This window comes from Cucurbita maxima, unplaced genomic scaffold, assembly GCF_002738345.1.
Source record: "Cucurbita maxima cultivar Rimu unplaced genomic scaffold, Cmax_1.0 Cma_Scf00020, whole genome shotgun sequence".
Classification (NCBI taxonomy): Eukaryota; Viridiplantae; Streptophyta; class Magnoliopsida; order Cucurbitales; family Cucurbitaceae; genus Cucurbita; species Cucurbita maxima.
In genome coordinates, this window is record NW_019272036.1 from 255,540 (window position 1) to 266,070 (window position 10,531).

General features: G+C 38.6%; 2 protein-coding genes across 4 annotated transcripts in view; both read right to left on the reverse strand.

Moving 5' to 3' along the window:
* Positions 1-356: 356 nt before the first annotated feature.
* Positions 357-3,719, reverse strand: LOC111494462 (importin subunit alpha-1-like). The gene is made up of 11 exons (XM_023144408.1): positions 3,300-3,719; positions 2,971-3,067; positions 2,777-2,868; positions 2,552-2,683; positions 2,263-2,448; positions 2,016-2,179; positions 1,845-1,923; positions 1,504-1,632; positions 1,025-1,152; positions 545-936; positions 357-460 (listed from the first exon to the last, which is right to left on the reverse strand). The coding sequence occupies exons 1-10, from the start codon at positions 3,507-3,509 to the stop codon at positions 561-563; spliced, it is 1,593 nt and encodes a 530-aa protein (XP_023000176.1). The 5' UTR covers positions 3,510-3,719; the 3' UTR covers positions 357-460; positions 545-560.
* A 1,265-nt stretch (positions 3,720-4,984) lies between these two features.
* LOC111494364 (two-component response regulator ARR14-like) overlaps positions 4,985-10,531 on the reverse strand; it is a 9,612-nt gene continuing 4,065 nt past the window's right edge. The window contains exons 2-9 of one of the 3 annotated variants that reach the window (XM_023144290.1): positions 10,306-10,407; positions 9,600-9,713; positions 8,458-9,449; positions 7,849-8,001; positions 7,359-7,739; positions 6,954-7,030; positions 5,689-6,858; positions 4,985-5,544 (exon numbers count right to left, since the gene is read on the reverse strand). In XM_023144290.1, coding sequence (XP_023000058.1) covers positions 5,482-5,544; positions 5,689-6,858; positions 6,954-7,030; positions 7,359-7,739; positions 7,849-8,001; positions 8,458-8,608 — 1,995 coding nt within the window. In that variant the 5' untranslated portion in view covers positions 8,609-9,449; positions 9,600-9,713; positions 10,306-10,407 and the 3' untranslated portion in view covers positions 4,985-5,481. Of the gene's footprint in view, positions 5,545-5,688; positions 6,859-6,953; positions 7,031-7,358; positions 7,769-7,848; positions 8,002-8,457; positions 9,714-10,305; positions 10,408-10,531 lie in introns of those variants that run through there. The other 2 variants (XM_023144289.1, XM_023144291.1) reach the window with 2 other exon arrangements.

Consider the following 10,531-nt stretch of genomic DNA (forward strand, 5'->3'; position numbering starts at 1 on the left):
GGTGATAAAAAAAAAAAAAAAAAAAAATATAACAGACTCGATGCCAAAATGAGAAGTAAAACAAAAGAACACCCAGCAGCTACCAGACCCATATCCCAACTAAGTACAAATCAAATGTGATTATGATGCAACCATAATACTGCTCAGTTGGGCACATCATTATTACACGGTACAACAATGCAGCAGATGTTTTGTGAACACTGATGCTACTACAACGTCATCTCGCCAAAACGACCTACCTTTTGCCCGTTGATTGTCTTGGCTGTCGTTGTTGAATCTGACCCCCCCCCCCCCCCCCCCCCCCCCCCCCCCCCCCCCCCCCCCCCCCCCCCCCCCCCCCCCCCCCCCCCCCCCCNTTAAGATGCCCAGATTGGACCCACATCGAACCCAATCAACCACGACATCTAAGTTTGTGAGCCAACACATGTGTACGACGACTATCCCTTCATTACCAAAAGCCCTGCAAAAGTTGAGGTCAAATTGAAGTCATCATTTCCACCTTCAGAAATTGATGCAAGTAAAATGAAAATGATGGAAACCGTACCATAAACTTCAAGCATTCAACTAAAGTTGAATCCACCAGAAGGAACTGGAAGAGCGTTTCCACCGAAGCGGAAGCCAGGTTGAGCCTCACCATCAGTAGCGGCCAAGGCCTCATCCTCTTCCTCCAACCAATATGTCTCGAGAATTTTGACAGCCTTTTCATAGATCTCATGGTTGTCATGACTCTGGAGATTTTCAATCTTTTCTAAACCCTCAGCATCATCGATCATCTGCGCATATAGATTAACGTCTCCACTGGCACCCAAATTCTTTTCGGCTTCTCCGACCTTCAAAATGTTCTCTAACCCTTCTAAACAAACCGTAACAATCCTAGGATCTGGGCATACAAGAAGATCACATAATGGTTTGATGCAGCCTTCAGTGACAAGGTACCTATACAGCAAGAAAGGAGGCATGGTCCATCAAAGAAGAAAACTCGAAGGTCAGGGAGAAAGAAGCTTGTCGTTCTAAAATGACTTACTTAATTTGATCATGAGCACCACCAGATGTTGCATTTGAAATTGCCCATGCAGCCTCTTTTTTTATGTCAAACTCAGCAGTTTGAAGCAAATTCACTAGCGGAGGTATTAACTCAGCATCAATGACAGCCTGCATTATGAACGACACAAATCTTAGGATTAATTTTTAAGTTGGCACGAGTAATCCATAACCAAGAGGTAGAGACTTCAGTAGTTGACATAATTGCTTTTGGAAAGTGTAACCTATGCCAAATACACAAATCTTATGTATCAGCCCAAACCCACCGCTAGTAGATATTGCCCGCTTTGGCCCGTTACGTTTCGCCGTCAGCCTCATAGTTTTAAAAAGTGTCTACTAGGGAGAGGTTTCCACACCCTTATAAGAAACATTTCGTTCCCCTTTCCAACCGATGTGGGATCTCACATCTTATGTTCAATTAGCATAGTTGCTGTTGCTGAATATAAAAAAATCGTCTCCTACCTGGATTTGTTCCTTGTTTCCAGCAGTAATGTTAGATATTGTCCAGCAAGCCTCTTTCTTGATACTCTTTTTATGATTGTGAGTCATTAAGCTCAGAAGGCATGGAAGCGCACCATCACTAATGATACACTGATAAGAGAAACAATAAAACAAACGACGAAATCACATACAAATAAATAATCATAAACAAGGCCACAATCATTATCCAAACTACAGTTAGTCATAATTATAGTTTTTATTCTCCTTTTGCTGCCTTTAGAGTGAGATAAAAATGACTCAAAATTTGCATTCTTGAAACGACTTAAAAATTGCAATAAGGGTTATAGTATCCTCATTCATACCTGAGTTTGAAGGTCATCTCCGGTCACGATATTCCCAACCGTCCGAAGAGCAGGAATGAGAACTGATGATGAAGGATGTCTGAAGAAACACACAAATTTCCAAGGTAAGAAAAATGAAAAGGGAGCATTTGTTAGACAGGTTGAACTCGTATATACAAGATATAAGCTTACAATAGGAGCTGTACAAGTCGCCCGCACACCCCTGCCTCAATCACGGCTTGGATTTTATCGTTTGTGCCATCAGAAAGATAAGAGAGAGCCCAGCAGGCATCTGTCAGAACTTCTTCGTCATTCGAGTGAACTAGGCGCTCAAGTGCAGGAAGAGCTGGCTTTACCTGTACAAGAAACATTTAAATGTTACACATAAGCAGGAGAAAATTTCTAAATCTCAAATTTAACCATAATTACAAAAAGTAACCTGATCAAATGGAGGTTGTGGCTTGCCCCGACAAAAGTTCGAAAGTGTCCAAGTAGCATTTCGCAACATGGAAAGCTTAGCATGCTCATTCAGCTGTGAAAGAAGTGGAACCAAAGCTCCATGGCGAAGGACAAGATCACGGCATGTAGGTGAATCTCCAGCAACATTGCCCAAAGCCCACACAGCCTACAAAATCATTAACCATGGCATTCAAGTTTCGAATTTCATCCAAAGCCAGCACACATATCAAATAAAGGAACAAAAAGCTTGACTAAATTCTAAAATATACCTGCTCTCGAACATCATCACTAGGAGACACGAGTAACTTAACAAAAATGGGAACTGCACCATGATCAATAACCACCTTTGTGTGCTCCGAGGTTCCAGACGCTATGTTCGTGAGAGCCCAAGCAGCTTCAAACTTCAAGCAACACATATATCCAAGTCGGTACAAAAAGAACAACTAATATAAATTCAAACCAATAGTACAGTTAGCAAGAATGTGAACTAAAACCTGAAGTTGAGGGAAATCCTCCCTCACAAGAAATTCTACAAAACGAGGAACAACTCCAGATTGAATCACTTCCTCAATGGGAGGGCTTCGTTCTGCAATCGACAATACAGTAATCAAAACAAGTTAAAATTTCACAGCAAAAGAAGACGAACAGTAAACAAACATATTATACAGCATAATGCACAAAAAAGTACCAATCGAAAGTAATTTCCGAAACTGAGTTGTTGCCTCCAGCTGAAGATTACTATTATCAGACCAGACCCCCGCAACCATAGACGGAAGGCTCTCTAACTGCAATCAAAGTCAAACTCAACTCTTCATAACCACAGCCGTAGGCCAAAAACCCCTAAATCGTAAAACCCCCCAACATCCAAATCGATAACCCCTTAAAAAACGTTCACAAGATTCAAAGATCAGATGCCAAAACCTCCAGAAAAAATCCATAGATCCGAGATCATTACAACAACACAGTCGAAAGAATAAACATAGAGATTGAAATCGAAGCAATCGAATGCGACAATACCTTCTTCTCGACAGTGGAAGTGTGGACAGCAGAAGGAAACTGCTGTGCTTGAAGGCCTTCCCTACGCTTCTTCTGAAGGCTCTCTTCGCGTTTACTCTTCCTGATCTCCACCATATTATCTTCTCGCCGGCGACGGCCCTCTTCAGCATCAACAGAGACCTTATAACGGTTCCGACGAACCTCGGTTCTTGCAGTCGGTCTCAACGACATGGCTTCTTCCTCGATTAACTTCGGCTTGTTTCAAGGGCTCGATTCAAAAACCCTAGCAGAAATGGCAATTGCTGAAAGAAAATTCAAAAATGGTCGGGATCGCCGGAATAGAGAAAAACCCTAATTATGGTCGCGACGACAATAATTGAATATCCTAGAACCCAACCTTGGTTTGATTTCAAAGTACGGCGCTGTGGAATGGTTTAGAATTTGGACAAATTTATAGATCCATGGTTTGGAAGCATAAAAAATATATATATTCATAATATTAAATAAAAATGTGGTTTTTCAAAACTGCCATTTAAATAATCATTGTTTCTATATTTCTGCTTTTAAATATTTTTTCAATATTTTACCTTGCAGAAAATCTAGGGCATTGACTTCGCACTGACAGACAGGGTAACTTACAAATTCATAAATTACTTTTTTCTAATGTAGCTTTATCTATTTTTAAAAATTCGGACACGAGAAAAACACACTGAAAAAGCAGATAACAATATATTTATTTATTTAAATTTGTTTTAAATATATATATATATATATAAATTAAAATTTGTTTTAATTAGCCGAAAGTAGATTAAGAAGTTTCATAATATTTGGATAAAACAGTCTGTAGATAATATATCGGTAATAAAAACAATTTACTTTTTTTAGTCAATAATTATCTTAACAAAAAAAAGTTGTTTGGCAGGATAATTAATTATTGGACAGTGCATAACATTATTTTAATTACTAAATACATTGTTTTTTAAACAAAATATAGAAATTCATCAATATCACTCTATTTTACAAACTCTCCTATTAAATCAGTTAACGGAGAATTGGGCTCAAAATGTGGGCTGCTAACCCATCTATTGTCGACATTTGGGCTCAAAACATGGGCCTATAAAACCAGATGTCCTTTAAATGTGGGCTCAAAGAGCCTAGCCCCACGATTCATAATATGAGACTGTCAAAACAAATATCTGTCGACTTTGGGCTTAAATAGCTTAAGCTACCATTAAAAACATGGCCTCATAAAATAGAAATTTAGGATTTGTATGTTTAAAGAAAAATACCAATTTATAATTAGACCCTTTATGTAAAAATTATGCATCCATCATCGATGTTGTTTTTATGGACGAACCAAACCATTTATCAACACCTCATAAATTATGACATGTTTTAAACTTCATTAAATGTTAATTTAGCCATTTAATTATCATATAATTTTTTTCCTTTTTAATAAAAAAACATTTATAATTCAGAGAAGGTGATCAAATATATTGGTAAGTGAAACCAAATCAAAAAAATGGTAATATTGATAGACTAATTTATCTCGAATTTTTGTTTTTAAAATCTTACCCATTTAGCATGTTTTTGGGCATTTCCATAACTGATTCTCCCACAGGAATATTCCTATATACAACGGCTAGAAAAATCTGTGCAATTTAATGACTCACCCAAAAAAAGAGAAAAAAGTCAAAGAAAGGGAATTTGTTGGGAACAATAACATAAACTAACAATATTATGCACACATTCGTCTCAATCAAACAAGAGGAATATTTACATTGAAGGTGATTTTTCATGTGGGTTTAAGTGAAATCATTCTTCGGGTGTAATTAGAGACGATAAATCTCGCAAATGGTTCCGGATGCAAAGTAGTCGAGCCGAGCCTTGCATCGACGATCGAGCAATGTGCCCCCATTACAAACAAACAGTTTCACACACATTCTAAACACAAATTGCGGAGAGCGATTTGCATCTTTTGTGTGAGCATTCTGTGGAAGATTGCTTCGGTTCTTGCAAACTTTAAATCTGAAACTTCCAAGTTTCAACTAGCTAAGCAGACTATTCACAATGGACTGACTTGTTGAGAAGAAGGATGACCTGCCTTTGTTCATCTAATACGGGAGAACTTTGATCTTAAGAGTTACAACAACAAAGTGTATTTGGAGCTGCAACTAAATGGGGAATCAAAGGAAGAAATTTTCTAAACGCAAATATTTTCCGTTTGGTAACCGCTAAAGTCGACCGATCCGTTGTCTCCTTGTTGCTGGAAAACAGAAAACATAGCAAGAGTGAGTTTAACAGTGATATATGAATGTAAGAATTCCAATTTTGATAACTTTAGACATTGCTGATAGGAGGAAGGCCTAATCATACAAACATTAACATCAAGGAAAAAAAGCAAACTAACTTCTTGTTTGAGGAAGACACTGAGAAGTTCATCCTGGCCAAAATTCTCAGATAAGAGGTCTGTTTGATAGCTTGCATCAGGGATTCTCTGAGGTTTAACGTCCCCGGGATCGAGAGGCAACTTCTCAGCATTACTCTGCGCATTCTCGGGTTGAGTTGCATCCGAAAAGGGAAAGATAGTCTTTCCAGCAGAGGATGAATTATGATTTTGTCCATTTGTTTGGCTTGAAGGAAAACCATGATGAATCAAAGTTGAAGGTGAGACATCAAAGCTATCCTGTATGAAGTTCCCATGGTGAGAAGTACCAAAGGCCAAGCTGCCTACATTGTGAGAATCCCAGTCATGGGATTTTTGCAGATGCAAGTCACTAAAAACATCATAACTCGACATTAGTCCGTCCGACCCATGTAGATCTGAACTAATTTCCTCTTGAAACACCCCTTTACAGGTTAGGGTAGATACGGTCGAATCACTCGGAAGAGAAAAATTGTTTGACAATTCTGTGAGTTGGTTCATTGGAAAGTTCATCATCAAGGATGCTGGCGAAACTAGGTTATATCCAGGTCCTTGGGTACTATCAGCAGTCCCATTTCGACTCGTAATGCTACCTGATATGATCGGAAAAGACGATGAAATTCTGGGTAAGTGGCTAGCAGGAGAGTTACTTACAGCCTGTCCTCCAGTTTGCTGATGGGACAAATGATGCATTAGTTGAGTTGCACCATGTTCTGTCTTGATATTGAGTGGCATGTTTATGTTCCCTTGAGTCTGCACAGAAGGGTGCATAATGGCAGGCTGCTTTGGCTCCATTTTTGTTGGAATCCCATGAAACAAGTTTATTGGTTTACGGTTGCTTAGGTGTGGCGTTTGGTCCTCAACAAACCTCAATTTTGGATTTTTAAAGCTGAATAGGTTGTTCTGATCAACAAGGGCCATCGACATGCTAGATTTCGCTGCAGCAGGCCTTCGAAATTCGGTTGCTTGGAGTGCAGCAAGGCTTTGAGGCGAGAGATGGCCAGTGACCGAAAGTGTCTGAAGATCAATTCCATTGAATGAAGCCATTGGCCCAAAAGGCGGATCTTGGGGGTTCATAAAAGAATTGTTCAAATTACATTGGAGTGAGTGTGACGATGATACTCCACTAAGCCTTCTAAGATATAACCGATATTTCTGCATAACCATCAAATAAAACAATTAAGATGCCCATCCTAACAATCAAGAAGAAAAAGAAAACATGGAAAGAGCCTTCGAAACTCTCATCATACCTGGAGGTGACTGGCAACATTTTCTCGAGTAAGCCCCGGAACGTTCATCAACTCCAATATCTTTTTAGGAACAGCCTCTGTTTATTCAAAAGATTGAAAACATAACCAACAAGAACTATGATGAACATATCATGAAGAGTGATCTGGATTAACAAGGTCAAGCATTAAATGGCAGAGCGGATTGAAGATCACGGAGGGTGATCAGGATTAACAAGGTCAAGCATTAAAATCGAAACAGCCTTAAATGAACTAGGCACTTTGAAAGTTATTGCTACAAGGTCAAAGCGTGGATATGTACATTTTTCTGCTCTTATATGCAGTTGATGGTGGTGTTCTTATATAAAGAATATAGTCATATGCTTGTCCAAGGCATAAAGAGTTGAAAAGGATAGAGAGAAAACATACTGTCGATGCCTAGCTGTTTAACTGCGGCGACAAACTGTTGATGGAGCTCAACCGACCATACCACCCTAGGCTTCTTTAAAGTCGACGTATCGTCCCTCTCCTCGGCCTCTTCTTCTGTATCCCTCCTCCTCTTCGAGCTGTTCCAACTTCCTTCATATACTGAAGATGAATAGTTAGCACCTTCAGATGGATTTTTCTCTCGATCGCCATCATCCACGCTCCCAGATTGCTCTAAATCCTTCCATTCAGTCTTTCGCTTCCGAACTACATGTTGCCATATGTTCCTAAGCGCTTCAATTCGAACGGGTTTGATCAGGTAATCACAAGCACCATGAATCACTCCCTTCATCACAACATTCTTCCCATCATCTGCTGACATCACTGTACAATCACATGTCTCCAATATTAGTCTGCAAAATTATATAAACCATATAATTATATAAGTAAGCATTCAAAGATCTAATAATAGCATCTAAACCACGTTACTCACTGATAACGGGCAAATCCATCTCCAACCCAACTTGCTCTAGAAGTTTGAATCCATTCATGTCTGGCATATGCACGTCACTTAACACAATATCAAACCCGTTTTTGTTCTCACGAAGCATGGATAATGCGATCTCAGCCCGATTACATTTCGTCACTGCAATTGAACTCCGAAAAGAGCAGATTAACTACTGATGATTTGTTGTATAATCAGAGAATTGTAAGTCAGAATTAGAATTAAAACTCAAGCCCCCACCATGGGATAAAAGAGTCCTAAATCTACAAACGAGTACTGAGATGATAGCTTCTGAAGCACGCAAGATAAATAGCAGACTTTGATGTAATCTCTGTTCTGGATCAAATAGGATAACTAGCTGGGAAAAAAGGGGTAGTAACTAATAAATTAACATGTGTCTATTACCAGAACCGAGCAGAGATTCAAGGTCAGACGCAAACCTAATCGTAAAACGACCTAAAGAAACCATCTAAGAAACTGTTCTGTGTGAATTACTAGCTCGCATAAAACAGAAAACAAGAAACGTGAAATCTGAACCCCCACGATGGAAAAAAAAAAAAAAAAAAAAGTAAAAAAGGAGTTCGATCGAAAACAAACCAGCATAGCAGCAATTCTGAAGCATCTTTTCCAAGATCCTGAGACAGGTAGGATCATCATCCACAACCAGGACGCGAAGACCCGCCGGGAACTGATCAGAAACCATTGAAGTCGGCGTCGGCATCGATCCCTTCATGTGGCTTAGATCCATTCCCCAGAGGCTCAAATATCCCGTAAATAGCAAGGGAGAGTAAAACAAAGACTACAGCTTTAGAAGATTGATCCCTAAGTTTACAGAGCCCATTTGGGGCTCTCAACAATAATCAGAATCTGGTTTTCCCAGAGACTATAGAAGAATAATTTGAGCCCTCCGAACCTGAAATCGAAAGAAGAGCTATTTTCCTGCCTGAATATCAAATTCTCAGATTTATTTGATTTCAAGGGGGTTTTGATTGTTTCTATTGCTTACTCATTTACGAGTATTTGACTAAGTGGGTCGCTCCTTAAAGGGCCGATCTCTCCTCTCTCTCTCTCTCTCCCTCTCTCTCTCTCCCTCTCCTCGCCTAGCCTTTTCCTCCAATAGCTGAACTGTTTTCTGCTTTCCTCTCACTGCAGTCCACTTTATCCACTATAAACAGAGAGCAAAACCTACAAATGTCTGAACTTCTTCTCCTCAGGGCTTTAACTCGAGATAACAAGATACAATTACAAAATTATCTGAACTTCTGAAATTAACAAAACTTTATCAGGATGTCTGACACGCACGTAGATGACTAAATTAATACTCTTTTCAGATTTGATAAGGCTGAGTGAGGATTGAATTTGAGGTTGTTTACTTTGCTAAAACGACAGCCACTTCCACCATTATGAGGAGATCAATTTTGAGGTTCCACTCCCACAAAAGCAAAAAGCTCGATGGCTACTCGTAAGTTGGGTTTAAACTATTCCCTATAATAAGAAAAGCAAAAAGTAAAAGAATAAAAATAAATTCCACGTGCTCCAGAGGAACCTGTGAAGAACCCAACAAGCAGGGCTGAGAAGGTTGCCTGTCCCTGTCAATTTGAAATAATATGATAATTTAAAAAAACAATGAAAATAAATATTTGTTTTGCAGTTACTTTCAGGCCAAAGCAACCCGTCAAGTTGCTCTCCGCCGTGTCTGACAGAGCTTTGATTATTATAAGCTTTACCCATTCATCTACCTGTGCTTCCCTCAGCGGACATCTGTCGTCTCGGCTTCGTGGAAGATAAGATCTGTTTGGCTCCCATGCTTTCCAATCTTTCTTTTTCCTTTACTACGCAGTCAGAGAGAAGATCTGAAGTAATGATTAAAAGAATCAGGACCGTCCAATTTGTTTTCAACTATAAATTCTCTCTAAAGCACAGTTATCGAAGCCATTATAAACCTATCCTCCTGCCTAGCTATCAAGTAAATTTGGGTAAAAAAAGAACAATGAAATTATTAAAGAAGATAGATCAACCCATAATTGTTGTCTGGTAAATAAAGAAACAAAAAGCATAAACATCATTGACAAAGAACTTAAACCACCACCGATATCAAAAGGAAGAATGAAGTATAGGTTATATGCTCATGTAATTAAACTTTATTCTCGATTAGGTTGCACGTAAAAATTATGAAAAAAGGATCCAGGACTAACATTCAGTACACAAACCTGGATATATATGTTTTTAATAAATTAAATATAGATAGTATAAGAAAAAGATCAAGTCAAAAGATATTTATTATTAATTGTTTTAAAATTGACGGCATGAACCTAACTTGTTGATAAAAAGGTCACACTTCAAATGATGCAAAAGTCTAAAAAAGCATTAAAATTAATTGTGACGTAATATTCTAGGAAGAGAATTGCATTAAAATTAATTTAATTATTGTAAAATCATACGTACTCAGATTCCTTATCCCCTTGGGATAGACAAGTAGCTTGCCTTTGCCATTGCTGGAAAAGTCGGAACCCTGCTATAAAAGTAGTCTACTGAATCATATATTCCCTGAGAATTTCACAATGGTCTAGAAATCAATAAAAATATATTCAATAAGGTCAGAACTAATCGGAAGCGGCACGGAAAACAGTTTTTTTTTTTTTTTTTTTTTTTTTTTTTTTTTTTTTTTTTT